Source organism: Nerophis ophidion, linkage group LG13, assembly GCF_033978795.1.
Source record: "Nerophis ophidion isolate RoL-2023_Sa linkage group LG13, RoL_Noph_v1.0, whole genome shotgun sequence".
Classification (NCBI taxonomy): Eukaryota; Metazoa; Chordata; class Actinopteri; order Syngnathiformes; family Syngnathidae; genus Nerophis; species Nerophis ophidion.
The window spans coordinates 39,773,877-39,794,264 of record NC_084623.1 but is presented as its reverse complement, the minus strand read 5'-3'; the positions used below and the strand labels follow the sequence as shown (position 1 = coordinate 39,794,264).

Genomic DNA, 20,388 nt, shown 5'->3' with positions numbered 1-20,388 from the left:
GTATTAGTGATTTTCTTATTATAAGTGCTAACGCAGACAATCTATTTATAGCGACGACGTGATCACTTCCATGGGTGCCTATGTTTACATCATCGAGTGGTCTGCTGCTTCCTTGCTCCTTTGAAGTTTATTTTAGATCATAAATCATGCCTGTCACCTGGACATGAGACGTCTGAGTAGGTAATCCAACAAGTTGGGACATTTTGACAGCCATTTAGAATCTAGAACTGGCAAGAAAGACCGGAATGGTGCTTGTATCCCCAACCCCCCACACTGTTTCTTCGTGTGGATCATGAGTTGTTTTTCATCATCTAAATGGGAATATATGAACATCCCAGCAGTCACAATCCTAAGGGATGTTTTACTATTGTTTGTTGTCTCTCATAATGTCTGCGGTGAGCAGAAATCAGTGACAAAAAATCATGTATTGACACATTTTTGAAATGAATGTGTTATGTATGTGAGCGGTGGAAGGAGACGACACCACAAAGAAGCTCAGGTTACCAGGTTTATTGTAACCTTTGATGATTGTGTGGGAGGTGTATGCTACTCTATGTGTTGGTTGCAGGACTAAGTGTAAAATTAACCATGTAAATAATACCAGAGGATGTTGTACCTGGCGTGATGGGTGAAATCTTCGTCAGTCCAAGAGGGCGAGGCACAAAGGAAGTCCGGGGACAGGCAGGAGAAAAGCGACAAGGTCCGTGTCCAGGCAAAAGGGTCGAGCATCGAGGGAGGCAGTCCTAAATCCGGATGGAGGTCGAGGTACAGAGCTCGAGCACAGGGAACAAGGCGGGCACTGCGAGGGAGACAAGGGACATGAGTCAAAAATACAAAAAGGGACAAATAGAACAAGAGCGAGGACGACAAGAGGAAAGCCAGAAACGTAGGGGTGTAACGGTACACAAAAATGTTGGTTCGGTACGTACCTCGGTTTAGAGGTCACGGTTCGGTTCATTTTCGGTACAGAAAGAAAACAACAAAATATAAATTTTTTGGTTATCTATTTACCAAATTTGTAAACAATGGCTTTATCCTTTTAATATTGGGAACACTATAATAATTCTACCCACGTTAATCCACAATATACTGCCTCAAGTTGTTGCTTTGATTAAATAAAATGACAAAACCTTTCTTCCACATATAAAAAGTGCAACATTAAACAGTTTCAAGTCAACTCATCATGCTTAATTTATTACAGCATTTGGGAAACCTGTAGTTGACTTTTATTATACACACACACACACACACACACACACATGCGCACACATGCACACGCACACACACACGCACACACGCACGCACACGTACGCACGCACACATGCACGCACACGCACGCACACACAGCAAAATGAGCTAACGTAACGCTGAAAGCTAATTAGCCTTCACCTCAACCCAGAACTATGAGCGAGCTGAGCTGCAGTTTAAGTTTCTAGAAGTTCAACGGGTTCATAGTGATGTTTGTAATAGTTGTGACTGGGAAGTGTTTTTTTATAATTGGGGGAGTGTACGATGCCCGCTGCTCACCTGCTAAACACATATCTGCTCATCTCGACGCCGGAGCACTGACTCCATGCTTGCTGATTGGCTTTGTATGTAACCAATCAGATGGTTGTGTGGGCGGGACAATGCTGGGTGCTCAATGCTCAGACAGAGGCAGAAAGCCGAGCAGCTTGTTAAGACTTTAGTTTATAAACTCGTTCGATACACCCTCGTACCGAACCGAAACCCTTGTACCGAAACAGTTCAATACAAATACACGTACCGTTACACCACTACAGAGACGTAATGCTTACTACTAAAAGTTAACGATGTTCCGACGTAGGTTCCAAGGAGTGAGTGGTCTTTATGCCGTCCTCCTGATATTAATCCAGGTGTGCTGACTGTCTGCAGCTGCGGCAAAGCATGGGCGGAAGCTCTTGATGCGTGCGGGGGCGTGTCCCGGCATGCTGCCAGACAGAGTGTTGGATCTTGCTGCGGGAGGATTGTGGGTTCGAGACCGCGCCGTGACAGAATGCGCCGTGTATGCTTAAAATGGTCAAAATATGTAAATATTAAATGTTATTATTAATGTCCTACTTGCATTTATTTAATATTGAAAACAAAAAAAAATACAAAAAAACATCCGTTGTCATGGCTTTCATAACGGTTATGAACGATAGTACAAATTACAAAAAAGTGCAGTTCCCCTTTAAGAGCATGGTCACATCATTTAAATGGCCCGACATATCATTTAAGTGGGCTGCCACATCATGTCAGGGGGCCGCCACGTCATTTGAGTAGCCCACTTTGTCATTTTATGTGGTCGGCAATGTAGTTTCAGTGGCTGGTCACATCATTTAAGTGGCCCACCACATCACTTAATGTGGTCCACCACATCATTGTCCACCACAACATTTAATGTTGTCCACCACATAATTTAGGTGGCCTACAACAACATGTTATGTGGTCCGCCGCTTTATTTTATAAGGTTCGCCATGTCATTTTACTAAGTTGCTCATCACGTCGTTTTATGTAGTCCGACACATCATATTATGTGGTCCGCCACTTTACAGACCACCACATAAATTTACGTTGTCCGCCACATCATTTAGGTGGCCTACCACAAGTATTGTGGTCCGCAACTTTATTTTATAAGATCCGCCATGTCATTTTACTAAGTTGCTCATCACGTCATTTTATGTATTCCGATTCATCATGTTATGTGGTCCGCCACTTTACAGACCACCATATAATTTTATGTTGTCCGCCACATCATTTAGGCGGCCTACCACATGTATTGTGGTCTGCAACTTTATTTTATAAGGTCAGCCATGTCATAATACCAAGTTGCTCATCACGTCATTTTATGTATTCCGCCACATTATTTAATGTAGCCCGGCGCGTCATTTAAGTGACCTGCCAAGTTATTTTACGTGGCCTGCTATGTCATTTCTAGTTGCCTACCACATAATTTAGTGTTACCCTCCATATCATTTCATGTGGCCTGCGAGAGGCTGTAAATTATAAAACATATATTTGTTCTTTCAGTTTTAACAGAAACATGCACTGCATACAGGTGCATATGTTCTTCACTTGGATATTATCTGATTTTGCGACAACATGTCCGAAGCATTTTTTTTTTGTAATCAAAAGTAAATACTTTAATATCCATTTGTCACCTTGACTTGTGATTTTTTTTTTAAACGTTGTCCATCAATTTGTTAACAAAAAATATAATAATCAAAAACAGTTATTAACAGCCTATTCAAAGTGTGTGTAACAGGGCTATTATACCTCTAGAAACCCCAAAACCAGTGAAGTTGGCATGTTGTGTAAATCATTAATAAAAACAGAATACAGTGATTTGCTAATCCTTTTCAACATATATTCAATTGAACTGCAAAGACAAAATATTTAATGTTCAAACTGGAAAACATTTTTATTTTTTGCAAATATTAGCTTATTTGGAATTTGATGCATGCAACATGTTTCTAAAAAGCTGGCACAAGGGGCAACAAAGACTGAGAAAGTAGAGGAATGCTCATCCAACATTTATTTGAAACATCCCACAGGCGAACAGGCTTATTGGGAACAGGTGGGTGCCATGATTGCGTATAAAAGCAGCTTCCATGAAATGCTTAGTCATTCACCAACATTGATGGGGCGAGAGTCACCACTTTGTGAACAAATATGTGAGCAAATTGTCGAACAGTTTAAGAACATTTCTCAACAAGCTATTGCAAAGAATTTAGGGATTTCACCAACTACGGTCCGTAATATCATCAAAATGTTCAGAGAATCTGGAGAAATCACTGCAAGGCCAAAAACCAACATTTAATGCCCATGACCTTGGATCCCTCAGGTGGTACTGCATCAAAAACCAACATCAGTGTGTAAGGGATATCACCACATGGGCTCAAGAACACTTTAAAAAAAACTATCAGTAACTACAGTTCCTTGCTACATCTTTAAGTGCAAGTTAAAACTGTACTATGCAAATCAAAAGCCACTTATCAACAACACCCAGAAACGCCACCGGCTTCGCTGGGCACGAGCTTATCGAAGATGAACTGATGCAAAGTGGAAAAGTGTTCTGTCGTCTGACGAGTCCACATTTCAAATTGTTTTTGAAAATTGTGGACGTTGTGTCCTGCGGAACAAAGAGGAAAAGAACCATCTGGATTGTTATAGGTGCAAGTTCAAAAGCCAGCATCTATGATGGTATGGGGCGGTATTAGTGCCCAAGGCATGGGTAACTTACACATCTGTGAAGGCACCATTTATGTTGAAAGGTACATACAGGTTTTGGAGTAACATATGTTGCCATCCAAGCAACGTTATCATGGACGCCCCTGCTTATTTCAGCAAGACAATGCCAAGCCACGTGTTTCATCAGCGTGGCTTCATAGTAAAATAATGCAGGTACTAGACTGGCCTGCTTGTAGTCCAGACATGTCTCCCATTGAAAATGTGTGGCGCAATATGAAGCCTAAAATACGACAACGGAGACCCGAACTGTAGGACAACTTAAGCTGTACATCAAGCAAGAATGGGAAAGAGTTCCACTTGAAAAGCTTCAAAAATTGGTCTCCTCAGTTCCCAAACGTTTACTGAGTGTTGTTAAAAGGAAAGGCCATGTAACACACTGGAAAATATGCCCATGTACCAAAAAAATTTTATTTCTCAGTTCGAACATTGAATATCTTGTCTTTGAGGTCTATTCAATTGAATATAAGTTGAAAAGAGTTTGCAAATCAATATATTCTGTTTTTATTACACAACATGCCAACTTCACTGGTTTTACGGTTTGTATATTAATTTATATTCACTGTTAAATGCGGCCCTTTAAGGGCAGCCATAATTGCCATGTGGCCCTAAATAAAAACAAGTTTTACACCCCCGTTTAAGACATAGAATCATTTTGTCCCTTTCTGTACTTTTCGAGATTGAATTATTGCTTTCTTCATCAACAGGTGGCTACTACCTGACAACCTTGTACGCCGCTCTCTACTACGTCAGCAGCTTCCGGTCGCGCTTGGCTGCCCGTCAACTCAGCGTGGAAGCCCAGCACTCTCTCAGCCAATGGCATCGCAGGCGCACCGTGCACAGCAACCAATCCCGGCACAGTGCGCGCAGACGGACCGTCCGCAGACAGACGAGTCCTGAGAAGGCCGTGCAGGCGGAGGACGGCGACACCGGGGAAGTGGGGAATAGTGTGATGGATGATCCACAGCAGCAGACAGAAATGAACACGGATGAGACGCTGGACTCTAATGACAACAGGACACAAGATTAAATGTGTCTTTACATAAACTTACTCTCGCATTCCTCCAGAAAGCCAAATTATGGTAAATATTCAAATTGATATCCTGGGAATATGACTAACTTTGTTCAGATGAAAGAACATACAGTATATTACTGCTTACATGTCATTGGGGACTTTGTGTTATATTCATAAAAATGCATAGATTATTATTATAGCATAAATAGATTTATATTTTTATTAAGTTGACACCTGAATTACAGCCAAGTTGACAGGAAATAAATAACCATAAGAATAATGAAACACAAAATATTGAGAAGGGCTTCACTGTGGCAGAGGGGTTAGTGCGTCTGCCTCACAATACGAAGGTCCTGCAGTCCTGGGTTCAAATCCAGGCTCGGGATCTTTCTGTGTGGAGTTTGCATGTTCTCCCCGTGAATGCGTGGGTTCCCTCCGGGTACTCCGGCTTCCTCCCACCTCCAAAGACCTGCACCTGCGGATAGGTTGATTGGCAACACTAAATTGGCCCTAGTGTGTGAATGTGAGTGTGAATGTTGTCTGTCTATCTGTGTTGGCCCTGCGATGAGGTGGCGACTTGTCCAGGGTGTACCCCGCCTTCCGCTCGATTGTAGCTGAGATAGGCGCCAGCGCCCCCCGCGACCCCAAAAGGGAATAAGCGGTAGAAAATGGATGGACGGATGGAAAATATTGAGCAACGTCTGTGGTGCTTATTTGCCAACAGAGGGCGGTAGTGTGTGTTTTGAAACAGAGTCGTGTACAAAGAGAGAATGGCCAACTAAGCAACAGGCGCCGTGACTGCTACCAAGAACATGTGCAGCTGTGCACGGATGCATGCAATTACTGTCATTTTGATGTTAGCTTTTCTGACCAAATAAACCAAAAATAATATGTCTAAATATAGTCCTGAACATACTCCAGCTCATACACTTTCAATAACACCTGATTTGATTTTGTCAAATTATAATTTTGCGGCCGTATTCGACACACTCTGCTGCTAAGTTCCTGCGACTAGCGGCACTCTAACACACACTCGGCGGGGCTACAAATGTTAAAAAAAAAAATGAATAAACAGAATGACCAAAAAACAACTTGCTCCTCTCATTTTGCCAAAATTTTCTTTAGCTTTAGAGCAGGGGTGTCAAACGTAAGTCAGGTTTTATCCGGCCTGCGGGATAAGTTTGCTTTGTATAAAAATGGGCCAAAATTTTTGAATGAAAGAAACTGCTTTTCTAAATGTGTCCACTAGATGACGCAATTGCAATTATTTGTATCTTTGTAGATCAGGGGTAGGGAACCTATGGCTCTAGAGCCAGATGTGGCTCTTTTGATGACTGCATCTGGCTCTCAGATAAATCTTAGCTGGCATTGCTTAACACGATAAGTAATGAATAATTCCGCTGGTAGTCATAGTGTCAAAAATAACGTTCAAAATATAAAACATTCTCATGCATTTTAATCCATCCATCTGGTTTCCACCGCACCTGTTCAAGAAGTCACATTAATGGTAAGAAGTATTTTATGTATTGTTGGTTCGCTTCAGAATAACAGTGTTATTAAAAAGAATGAGAGACTTACCGTATTATACTGGTTTTACTTAAAAATGCACGCATTTAGTTGTGTTCAGTCTTAAAAAAAAATATTATATGGCTCTCACGGAAATACTTTTTAAAATATTTGGCTTGTATGGCTCTCTCAGCCAAAAAGGTTCCCGACCCCTGTTGTAGATGATGCTACATGTGTAAAAAAAAATTCTAACCACATGATGTTAGTGCACCAGTTAAGGAAAATGAGCAAACTACATAAATAACATCCGGTAATTTGATTTTTGTATTTTTTTTTTATCTTGATTGATTGAAAATTTTGTGATGAAACATTATCACATAATTTATTCAGAAAATATACAAAACGACAAATAAAGGTAGAATACTATTAAACGCAACATGTAAGTGTAAAAAAAAACACATTATGATTGGTACATTTTCAGAATGTGCTTGTTCTATTTTTTTAACAAAGAAAACAATCTGAAGTTATCTTTATTTTTAAGTTATCCTGGCGTGATTTTACCAGTCTGGCCCCCTAGGGAGTATATTTTTCTCCATGCGGCCCCCGATATAAAATTAGTTTGACACCCCTGGTTTAGACCAACAATCGCGAGAAATACTGCTTTCTGTGTGAACATATGTCAACGGTGGTGTCTGCCACCAATGTATTGTAATCACTGTATGTATCACTTATTATGTATTATTCTAACTGATCTTTCTTTCTTTGTATCATGCTAAGTTAATAAGTGTACATTTCCTACCTATTTCCCCATATTTCTGCACAATAACTCAGAATATAAAGATTATGGCGTGATTTATGGTCCAGAACATATTTTGCTTTGTTCATTATTTCTTGCCACCTTATGTTGTATGTTTTTTATGAGATTTTCAGTTCACTTTCTCATCCATTGTTACACCCAAATTGTGGTTACTTTTACTTTTTCTCCATCTATTTGTATTTGCGTTTGACTTTTTCTTCTATTGTTACCAAGTTGCATTATTTTAGTTTTACTGAGATTCAAAGTTAGTCTGTTTTTGTTAAATCTTCTGTTAAAGGTATTCATTTCTTCTATTTTTATTATTATTGGTGGGTCTCCAGTCTTTGACAGCGACCCATCACTTCCCATACTTGCCTGATTTTGGGTTTGTTGGTAAAGCAATGGAAACACTTTCCAGAATTCACGCAGGACTTTATGCTGCACAACAGGAATTTTTTCACATGGCGAAAAACTAACAAGGAAGCATCACAAACAAATAGTTGTGCTTGCTCAAAATTGTAAGTACGGTAGTCACCTGAGTGCCTTTTGACCAATTGTAGAGGAGTTTTTCTTTATACACGAGTCTGTTCTGAGGGAACTACCTGAAAAGAAAAAAGAAAAAAAAAAAAAATATATATATATATATATATATATATATCAGTGGTTCTTAACCCGGGTTCGATCGAACCCTAGGGGTTCGGTGGGTCGGCCTGAGGGGTTTGGCGGAGGTCAAAACACACCCGACTCATCGTGTAATTACACACTTCTCCCTGTCAGCATATTACAAGGTGATGATCATGCACAGTCCATTTTGTGCACCAGTAAAAAAACATGGTGACACATTAGTATGGGAAACATATTCACCATAAATGTGTTGTTTATTAACATGCAAATTACCAAAAACATACAAATTTGTATTGAATTTGAAAAAAAAAAACTTTTTATTTTTCACTAAAGAAGGGTTCGGTGGATGCGCATATGAAACTGGTGGGGTTCGGTACCTCCAACAAGCTTAAGAACCACTGCCCTAACCCTAACCAAATAACTCTAAATTAATTCTTAATTACTTACAATATGTTCCCATAGTGTCCAAGTAACTCTGAATTAAGTCTTTGTTACTTATAATGTGTTCCCCATACCAAAGTGTTACCAAAAACATATAACTTTGTTTAGAATTTGAAAAAAAACACTTTATTTTTCACTAATGAAGGGTTCGGTGAATGCGCATATGAAACTGGTGGGGTTCGGTACCTCCAACAAGGTTAAGAACCACTGATCTAGGGAAACAGAAAATTCATAATAGTATTTTCAATGAACATGAAAATAACTGAAAAACTGTGCTTTAGCAGGAAATAAAACGCTGACGCCAGCAATGACCTACTGGGGCCTATCTTCAAGAGTTTAAAATCGATTTTGCCTGATTAAACCAGCAGCTCGTCATATAGTACCACTTTCCTCCCAAGGGGGTGTAAGTGAGTCAATGTGCTGGTACTCACCAGCATTTGATCAGATTGGATGCAAAAGGCATACGATCCCTGACACACACAAAAATCCTCCATTTAACGTTTGAAATGGAAGTGGATAAATGTGCCAGGAAGTTTACAGAGCGACAAATCGAGGTGACGAGCAAATTATTTGATCGTATCGTAAAAGTTACATCAGTAAAGGATATGTTCAAATTTCTGACGTCCAACTCACAAAGACCATGTTCATCCTGGTGGCTTACAGCGTCCAGCGGGAACCCTTGAAGTGAAACGATGTACAGTTAGCTCTGGCGCCATACACTCTGCAGCGGTTTAAGTGGGTCAGGTTCTGGTACCTGCTGCTCGAACAAAGCCCAGAACATTGGCAAAGGTATAAAGAGCACCAAAACCCTCAAAACTATTTTTATCTCCATGAACAGACGCTTCTATTGACGCAATACCAAAACCACTTACAGGAAATATCCTAGCTATCTGGGTCCAACATCACATTAAAAACCGGTACCGAGTACTTGTACTTAGCCCAGTCCAACCAGTGCTTCCTGCTGGACTTGTACATGGACCTCCTCCTACGATTCATGATTGCAAACTGGAAGTAAAAGAAAAAACTGTGGAATTTTTTGATGATATCCAATGAAGAAGTGTTTGGTCAGCTCACGCCGACGCAGTTGCAGACTTCCAACAAGATGTTCCCCTGAGCAAGGTTCGTCCTGTAGAGTCTGCTGCCTGCAATGAACACAACTGCTTGAAAATAACAACACAAACTGTTTTATTATTGCTATGCACAGATATGCTATTAACTTTCTTGCATTTCTATGTGTATTCTGTTACACTTTTGAGCTTGCAGTTAAACTAAGTTAATCATGAAGGCCCTCACTTAAAGCTACCACCATGACAGTGCCGGAGACGCCAAAGGACAGAGCGTAGCATTCGCCGCTGCCATAGCACTGCACGATTTCTGCAGGTGAGGAGACATCATCAGTACTTGTTCATCACACACGCCAATGTACGAGGGTGAGGACCTGACCTTTGAGATAGGAAGTGGTGATCCTGGCCAAGAGACTGCCTGTGTTAACCCAAAGGAATAAGTTGGAGAAGAAATTATTTTCCTTACTTGCCTGCAAACAAGAACATTTCTTTCTATTGGGATACCAAAAGAAGTGATGGGTCCCACTTTCCTTTTTAAACTGATATGAGAAAAAGACTACATGATGTCAGACTATAATGTTATGACTTATTTGCCCATCTCGGAACTGGTCTCCTCCGAAGGCAGCCACACAGGATCTGACACTACCGGCTCCGAAGGCGATGAGGATCAACCCTACCACGGACAAGGCTCTAGAAGACACAATCAAGTCCACATCACTACCTGAGAAAGTTAATTAGTCCAAAGCTAACTGTCATTAGTAACTTACATGTGTACGCTACTGCTTCCCAACGGGAGTGTGGCGGCCAGCATCATGACTTTCATGACTGCAAAACCGATTAGGTAGACGAAGGACAGATAGATGATGGTCCTGTACGGACAGAACACTCCTTACTCACATTTAGGTAGTTGGAATTTTTTGTGCTGAAAGGCATGTACTTACTTGTATTTCCCGATCCAGGAGTCGGCGATGAGCGCTGCCAGGATAGCCGAAAAGTAGCAGAGGCTGTTGATGGTGTGGTAGATGGCCGTGGAGAGGTTATGGTTCCAGAGAAGGTACGTCAGGAAATAGATTGTCAACACGGCTGTCAGCAGCAACAACAACAACGTCACACACTCAACGTGACCAAGTACTTCAGTTCCAGAAAACAGATTCAACAAACTTTGAACCTAACCCTGAACTCCGAGTTAACTTACCCCCAAGTTTTCAGTTCAACTGATCTGAGTTAGTACAATGAATCCTGAGAATGATGAGATAGGGGTGTGCATGACCATGAATAGAAGTCATCAATAAAGCCCTGAAACTTCATTCAACTACCAAATATACAAGTGTAGTTCAGCAGGTAAGGTACAGTTGTATATCGTCCTTAGGGTTCTGTGTCACTCGGGTGCTTCGGATTTCCTGATTGATGTGCGGCATGCAAGGGTTTGGGGTCGGTGTCTGGGGCCCTGTTGCCAGTAGGGGCTTTGGTATTGGGTACAGTCTGTGGGGACTGTCTTTAAGGGGCTAGGTTGGCCAGATTGGTTGGGCTGCAGACCAAGTGAGGTTGCCAGGGGCACTTGGGGGGTTCTGGACCACCGTGGGTGCCTCTCACCCGTATTTTCTGGTCATCTCCATCCTGGGCTAGGGAGGCTTTGGAAGATGTGCCCGAGACCCCTGCCACCACTACCCCACTGCTACAGCAAACACACCTAAAAGGACTTTGGGTGGGGCGGCTTGCAGGGGGTCATGGCGTGGGAATGGAGTGCTCTCGCTGGGGCTCCACTCCTGGTGTGTCCCCTGCTTGTCTGCCCCTCCATTTGAACCGCATGATAGACGGGTCAGCAGTCATTCACATACTCCTTCCTCATGGTTCGGCACACACACCACTAGGAATATGGACGACAGCTATAAAGGGCAGCCAACCTAATTTTAACTACAGAGTCAACATTCTATCACACGCAGGTGTCTAGTTATCTAGAAAAACCCATTTGTTGTTTTAGTACCTCTGGTGCCATCAATGACGAAACATTCACAGAAGCCATTGATTTTGATGAACCAGAGGCTGCCCAAATTATTGGTCTCACAAAATTTCTGCAAAAAAGCAAAATAAAATAAATGCAATATACACCTTTTCCTTGGTGACAGTGGAAACTCTGATAAAATGTACAGAAATTGTACATTTGAGCTATGCATAAATAAATAATTGTGTACAGACGAAAGGTCCTTGGTCTGTGTATGTTTTACTATTTCTTTTTTTTTTTCATTAATAAAATTTAAAAAACAAAAAACAACAGGGTTTTTCCATTAACATTATTTTGTTTTAAAATACACAAAATGTAATTGAAAAACAAAGTATTTTCCTTTTTTGGTTTTGAAAAGAAAAATGAAGATCCCCAGTAAACAAAAATGGAAAAACAGACCAAAATTTATGTTTTTTAATAGTCTTAGTCTGACACCGGGGAAAAAAAGTGGTGATACTATAGTCAACTACCACAAGGCAGCTGTGGCTACTGATGTAGCTTACCACCACCAGGTGTGAATGAATGTTGGGTCCCACTTCTCTGTGAGCGCTTTGAGTGTCGAGAAAAGCGCAATATAAATCTAAGTTTTTATTTTTCACAGTATCCGTGTGTCTGGCTAAAATGTCTTTGGAGCCCTACGAAAGGAGGTCTGATGTCTGCATATGCACATGTGATACTAAGAGGAGGCAAAAAGGGATTTGATTGCGCATCTTGGTACAGATTTTTTATCAGGACTTTGGCTAAACCTTAAAAAATTTAAATTGTTTCCTATACATGAATGTGTGAATACAGATATTTTCAATGTCGCTTGGGCTTCACAGTGGCAGAGGGGTTAGTGCGTCTGCCTCACAATACGAAGGTCCTGCAGTCCTGGGTTCAATCCCAGGCTCGGGATCTTTCTGAGTGGAGTTTGGATGTTCTCCCCGTCAATGCGTGGGTTCCCTCCGGGTACTCCACCTTCCTCCCACTTCCAAAGACATGTTGTCTATCTGTGTTGGCCCTGCGATGAGGTGGCGACTTTTCCGGGGTGTACCCTGCCTTCCGCCCGATTGTTGCTGAGATAGGCGCCCCCTGCGACCCCAAAAGGGAATAAGTGGTAGGAAATGGATGGATGGATGGCAATGTCGCTTGAAGTCTGAGGTGCAGTAATTAGGTATTAACCTATCAAAACATAAAAAACTCTCAGAAAACAAACATAGAAAATGAAATAAAAAAAATGCCAAACTAAGCTAAATTTATGGCAACAACAAGATTTGTCAATACTTGGATGTATTTACTTAACCAAAAATATGGCTAAATATTGTTTGTGGTTGTAAAGTGAGTTTTTTTCACTTTTGCTGGTAATGGAACAACAAACTATAATGCTTGTTTTTTTAAAATGGTGCCATTATCAAACTTAGTACGAATGGCATTTTTGTTTTGTTTGCCTGGAGGAAAATGTACTGTAAGATAGGATAAAATAAAAAAGTTAGTGCATTAATGAAATATTTTTTAAGATTGGTTCCATCCTCTCGGGTCGCGAGGGGTGCTGGAGCCTATCCCAGCTGCAATCTGCCCAAAGGCAGTGTACACCCTGGACAAAATGCCCCCTGGTCGCAGAGCCGACACATATAGACAGACAACATTCACACTCACATTGTCACACGAGGGACCATTTAGTGTTGCCAATCATCTGATTCATAAAATCATAACACACAACTGCCTTTATGGAAGCAATGCGGCAAACTTTTGTGCAGAATAAAGATTTGTTTTGGCAAAGCTTTGTGTGACTGTTTCAATTCAGAAAGGGCATAATAATAATCATAAGCATGCAAGTCGGGTCCGTCCATCCATCCATTTCCTACCGCTTATTCCCTTTCGGGGTGGCGGGGGGCGCTGGCGCCTATCTCAGCTACAATCGGGCGGAAGGCAGGGTACACCCTGGACAAGTCGCTACCTCATCGCAGGGCCAACACAGATAGACAGACAACATTCACACTCACATTCACACACTAGGGCCAATTTTAGTGTTGCCAATCAACCTATCCCCAGGTGCATATCTTTGGAAGTGGGAGGATTAGGTCCGTCCATCCATAATATCTACAACCAACCAAATAATTTTATGCATGCAGCCATCATAATCAGCCATTTGATTGTGTGTCAAATAAATGTGTTATTTCACCTTTGAATTGGATGAGGTGGCAAGTTGTGTGTATATTTCATCTTCCAATAAGGTACATCTGCTTGTGAAAGTCGGATAATTTTACAGGAAGCTTCAACCAATGAACGTCTCATATCATGAAACTTCCATCCTTCTATTTTATCAACTATTGTTTTGGGGGCGGGGGGCTATGCAGTACCAGAAGGAATCACAATTTTTAATCCATGACTTCCGAAAGGGACAAAGCGGTAGAAAATGGATGGATGGACTTCCACCAGTTCAATTTTAGGGTACCATTTAAATCAGTGATTCTCAAGCTATGGTACATCTCCCACTAGTGGTACATCATGTACCACCAGGGGCGCCGAAAAGGGGGGGGTAAAGGATGCGGATTCTAGGGGCCCATGATGGATGGGGGCCCAGAGAGGCCCTTAATGATGATGAAATTATTATACAGAGGGGTCCTGTAAAGATACAGGGCCCTTGTAAAGATTATTTTCAAGGGGGTCCAAATCCCTAGCGGCGCCCCTGTGTACCACTAGTGGAACATGATGTACCATTAGTTGTACGTGGGTTCCATCTAGTGGTTTGCCAAAGATTCACTTGATTAAAGTAAAGTGTTATATTTTCCTATATTCAAACAAAGGGCTACTGTTCAAACTATGTGTAATGTTACAGCTGCATAAAAATATCAAATACATTTGCTAAATAAAACCTCTGCATAGTTTTTAATGAATAATTAGGCCTACACCACTATTATATTTTAATGCTGGTCATTATGGTGGTTTTTGGTGGCAAAAGTTTGAGAATCACTGCTTTAAACAATCATCATTTATCGCTACATTCTGTCACCATGTTGCCCTTTTCTAATAATGAATCTTATTTTTCCAAATTAAATTAAAGTTGCACTGTTTTTTGTTGTTTTTATTATTATTTCTAATAATAAATAAATAAAATTGAAATTATTGAAGAATTAACAAATGTATTTGTTAAGCTCAGTTTGTCATTCTTTAATTTAATTTTCTATGTTTGTTTTCTGGGAGTTAATTGGTTTTTTGACAGGTTAATGCCTAAATATTTCACCTCAGACTTAACAGGGACATTGCAAATATATTTATTCACACATTCACGGATAGGAAACAATTCACATTTTCAAAAGGACCATGCAAAGTTCTGATACATTAGAGTGGTGTTTTTCAACCACTGTCTCTATGATACAGTCTGGTGTGCCGTGGGAGAAAATCTAATTTCACATATTTGGGTTAAAAAAATGTTTTGCAAACTTGTAATTATAGTCTGCAAAGTATGTCAAGAGCTGGGCAGAGTAACCGTGTAATACTTTTCCATATCAGTAGGTGGCAGACGGTAGCTAATTGCTTTGTAGATGTTGCAAACAGCGGGAGGCAGTGTGAAGGAAAAAAAGTGTCTAATGCTTAAACCAAAAGTTAACAAAAAAATTGTGGCCCTAAGAAAAGGCATTGAAGCTTAGGGAATGCTATGCAGAACGAAACTAAAACTGATCTGGCTACAAAGTAAACAAAAACAGAATGCTGGACGACAGCAAATACTTCCTGTAGCGCAAATACGGCGTCTACAATGTACAGCCGAACATGACATGAAAATCTATAATGTCCCCACAAAGAAGGATAAATACAACTGAAAAAATCCTGATTGCTAAAACAAAGTATATGCTGGAAATATCGCTCAAAGTAAGACATAAAACTTCTACAGGAAAATACCAAAAACATAGAAAAAGCCACCAAAATAGGAGCGCAAGACAAGTACTAAAACACTACACACAGGAAAACAGAAAAAAAAACTCATAATAAGTCACAACGTGATGTGACAGGTGGTGACAGTACACCTACTTTGAGACAAGAGCTATATTGATGCATGCTTGATTGGTTTAAAGTCATAGCCAACAATTGTGACAACGACTTTTTATTGTCAACTGAGTTTTGTTTTTTAATGATTTCTGCTGGTTGTGCGTTAAGTATAGTTAGTTGTTTTTTGGGGGGGCAGGGAGGATTTGTGGGTCCCAGGTACTCCCGTTGCTCGGCCCCCAAATATCTTGAAAAGGGCCTGGCTCTGAAGGACAGATCTGGCAGTAATTTCACTCCATAAGTGAAGGACATGAATGTATAAATCAACATTGTATCAAAGTCTAGCCAAGCATTGAATATGCAGGATAAACACACAAGTGGATAATAACTTGATCAATCTTGTCATAATAAGCATGTTGACAAAAAGGGGCGGGCTTATAAAAGCGCTTGACCAATCACAAACAGAGATTTACTCTTTATGGTTTAGGTGACTCAATCAATCAAAATGTTGAAGGTGCTGCGGTGCTGACAAATGTATAATGTGTGCTCATTTCATATAACTAAAAAATATCACTCAGTCATTGCAAATTAGTCTTTTGGACCGCATGTGCATTTAAGTGCAGTTAAAAAATATTCCACTAGATGGCAGCAGGGAGTTAAGCACCTCCTTAGATGTTCAGACGTTTATATTTCCAAGTAAATGTATATTAAGACATGGCACCTCGCTTGCTGTTGGTGAATTACATATGAATACACCATGTAAATCTTGTGAATAATTCGCTGGCCAATGTTATAGAAATAATAATTATTTTGTTCCTACAACAGTACTTTTGTGTGAGTAATCTAAGTCAGTGCTACTGAATACATGACTAATACATTTTTCGTTATTTTTTTTTTTTAAACACAGGCACTAAACACACATAACTTATAGCTATAAACATTTTCACTGAATAAATAGCAATAATCTTCGATTCACAAAATACAATGAACAGTAATGTTCACTCTTACTTGTGAGAAGTAATCCTCTGTGCCCTGTATTTTTTTTTTTGTACAAGAATATTCAGCAAAATAGGGCGCGAAAGAGCACGTGATTTCGCAATGCATTGTGGGTGAGAGGTAGCCATTTTTGCTGAACAAAGTTTGTGTTTACATGGCTGTACTCAACTAGCGGTATTGTGAGCAAAAGCAACTAACTGGATGAAAATGGGTTGTACGTAAGTAAAAAAAGCGACCGTACTATACCAAAATAAACTGAATCCTTTTCCAAAAGCTCGCCACATTATAAAAAATAAGTACAATTGAAATAATTGAACCATGAGTAGACAAGATTTGAGCGAGCTGCCGAATGTGACCTGTATCTTGAGTTTTAGTTTATTTTTATTTTTTTAAGGGGAACATTATCACAATTTCAGAAGGGTTAAAACCAATACAAATCAATTCCCAGTGGCTTATTTTATTTTTTAAGTTTTTTTTTAAAGTTTATCCATCATGGAATATCCCGAAAAAATGCTTTAAAGTGCCGGATTTTTGCTATCTTTAAATCCATCGTCCATTTTCCTGTGACGTCATTTAGTGATGCCAACATGGTGCATAGCACTGCAAGATATAGCGACATTAGCTCGGATTCAGACTCGGATTTCAGCGACTTAAGCGATCAACAGATTACGCATGTATTGAAACGGATGGTTGGAGTGTAGAGGCAGATAGCGAAAACAAAATTGAAGAAGAAACTGAAGCTATTGAGCGAATAGCTATTGACGCTATTCGGCGATCGCCTTCGATTGAGTGTCACAGGATGTCCATACATCTCTGTGCCATGTCTGCCTTAGCATCGCCGGTAAAATGTGCAGACCAAAGGATCGGGAATTTCGCATCTTGTGACACTGGCACAACTTAAATCCGTTGATTGGTAAGTGTTTGTTTGGCATTAAATGTGGGTGGAGTGAAAGGCTGGGTGCAAATACAGCTACAAATGTACATACAGCTAGCCTAAATAGCATGTTAGCATCGATTAGCTGGCAGTCATGCCGTGACCAAATATGTCTGATTAGCACATAAGTCAATAACATCAACAAACTCACCTTTTTGATTTCGTTGACTTTATCTTTGGAAATGCATCTGCAGGATATCCATACATCTCTGTGCCATGTCTGCCTTAGCATCGCCGGTAAAATGTGCAGACCAAACGATCGGGACTTTCGCATGTTGTAACACTGGAACAACTTAAATCCATCGATTGGTAAGTGTTTGTTTGGCATAAAATGTGGGTGGAGAGAAAGGCTGGATGCAAATATAGCTACAAATGTACATACAGCTAGCCTAAATAGCATGTTAGCATCGATTAGCATGCCGTGCTAATCGAAGCACACTCCACGTCCCTGATCGTGTTGTTACACCCTCCAACAATACACCGACGAGGCATGATGTCTCCAAGGTACGGAAAAACAGTTGAAAAAACGGAAAATAACAGAGCGGATTAAACTCGATGTTTGTAATGTGTTTGAGAAAATGGTGGACTGACTACCTAGGTGACGTCATGTTGTGACGTCATCGCTCTGAGAGCGAATAGTAAATTCACCCATTAAGAGTTCAGAAATCGGTTAAAAAAATATATGGTCTTTTTTCTGCAGCATCAAGGTATATATTGACGCTTACATGGGTCTGTTGATAATGTTCCCCTTTATTTAATTTTTTTAATTATTATTATTATTGAGTTTGAGTTTATTTTGAACATGCATGCATACAACATGATACATCGCAATTTCTCGTTTCTCTATTCGACATGTTCGAAAAGGAGTAGGAAAAAGCAGAGCTTATTTGATCCTACTCCTTTTCCTTTACATGGCAGTTCACTTCCTGTTCTCAATTTATTAACAATATACTCCATAAGTAATTACAATAAAAATTAAAAATAAAATAATTGGTGAAGTAAGTTATATTTCATATGGTGAGTTGTCAACGGAGACAGTTTTTATACAGGCCAAACATTTCAGAATGCAAAGTCAGTAAAAGCTCACGGACAAACCCATTTTGGGTGTGTGGAAGAACTCGGAATTTTACATCAGAAAAATTCCTCCTTTCAGAGGTAAGTCAACAGGACTTGGTGTCTCCTGGAGAAATTGGTTTCAAACTAAATATATTTTAAGTCTTAAATACACTCTGCAACAATGTGGGAAATATTTATAGTCTTCTCAGTTATTGATCTATGAATATCGTTATAACTTTTTTTCTAATTACTGTACCTTGTTCGTAGCCTGCAGCTAGCTTAGCGCAACTTAATATTTTAATTTTCCTGAAGGAATCAATAAAGTACTATCAATCTAGTTTAGCTTGAGTCCACACCACTTGCCAGTGCTGGTGCAACAGATGGTTGGACGTATGTTCAAATAGAAACATTATGCTTACATGTTTTGCTAGTGCTGGTGTAACATAGTTGAAATGCACCTTTGTTATTTTTTATATTTTGTTTGTGAATTTTATCTTTGAATAGATTTATTTTCTGCTCGCCTGTGAGAGGACGGTTTGATGTCTTTTTGTCCCTCTTTAGACCCTGTAGTGTTCCAGGGTTGTGAAGCCCCTCCCTTCTTCCCCTCACAGAAAAGTTTTACATGGCTGGGGGTGAGTCTTGGTCGGGCGATCCCATCGACATTTTTGTAAGTTTGTCGGTGGAAATGAGGTCTTTAATTAATGAATGTGTGTACCTAGAATGTGAATATGTTTACTTGTGTTGTTCCCTAGTTTTAAGTTCGGATTCCAGGTAAGGCATGGCAATTTTTCGATATACACGGGTTTGTCTCGTTGCGATATAGAAAATGACTATATCGTGATATTTGAGTATCCGTTCCCACGGGCATTACACTACAGGCTCTTCCCACTCCTTTTTTGTGTCTCCTTCTCACAGAGTGTAAGCGCACCTTACACACGTCACATACTGTCACGTCATACGTCAAATACGTATACGCCCTCACCCAGCAGAGAGGTAGCAGCATGGGTAACGTTAGCTGTGATGCTAGCGAAGCCGTGCGAGTGGTAATATGAGAGAAAGAAGGCGCAAATCTAGTAACAGATGAAGGAGGAATTAATTCCAAGAAAAACAGCACGGGGTCCATCGTCTGGCGGTGGTTAGGCTTCAAGCGGGAAGATCTCGAATAGACAACTTTAATTTGTCAAGTGTGGGGCACAAGCGTCGCTACCAAAAGTACCATTACTGCTAATATGTAGCATCATTTCAAAATTCACCTGCTAATAACTTTAATAAATACAGTTTTGGTCAATTGACTTAGTTGTGATCTCCTTCTCTGCATGAAAGTTTAAAATCAGCATATATTAATGTAGTATGAACAAGAATGTTTTAATGTAGACACATAGAATCATCATACTGCTGTGAGTATATGTATCAAATGTTAATTCAAGGCTAAGGCAAAATATCAGACATATATCGTGTATCGCGATATGAATTGATTTACGTGAACCCCGTCTTAAACAAGTTGAAAAACTTGTTCGGGTGTTACCATTTAGTGGTCAATTGTACGGAATATGTACTGAACTTTACAATCTACTAATAAAAGTTTCAATCAATCAATCAATCAATCAAAGGCCAAAAAATATCGAGATATTGAATAAAGGCCATATCACCCAGCACTAATTACCTTGTAATATTTTACATTGCTAATATTGGCGCCAACCGGCTTCTCTTTGTTACATGAGACATGTGTGTGTGTGTGTGTGT

The 20,388-nt window shown here is 40.1% G+C and overlaps 1 protein-coding gene and 1 pseudogene across 6 annotated transcripts in view; one reads left to right on the top strand and one right to left on the bottom strand.

Moving 5' to 3' along the window:
- Positions 1-7,639, top strand: part of rinl (Ras and Rab interactor-like) — a 56,987-nt gene extending 49,348 nt beyond the window's left edge. For all 6 annotated transcript variants that reach the window (XM_061918898.1, XM_061918896.1, XM_061918895.1 and 3 more), the window contains one exon: positions 4,956-7,639. In XM_061918898.1, the coding sequence (XP_061774882.1) occupies positions 4,956-5,278 (323 nt within the window). In that variant the 3' untranslated portion in view covers positions 5,279-7,639. The remainder of the gene's footprint in view (positions 1-4,955) is intronic.
- Positions 7,640-9,239: 1,600 nt separating this feature from the next.
- Positions 9,240-20,388, bottom strand: part of LOC133564038 (solute carrier family 15 member 2-like) — an 11,278-nt pseudogene continuing 129 nt past the window's right edge.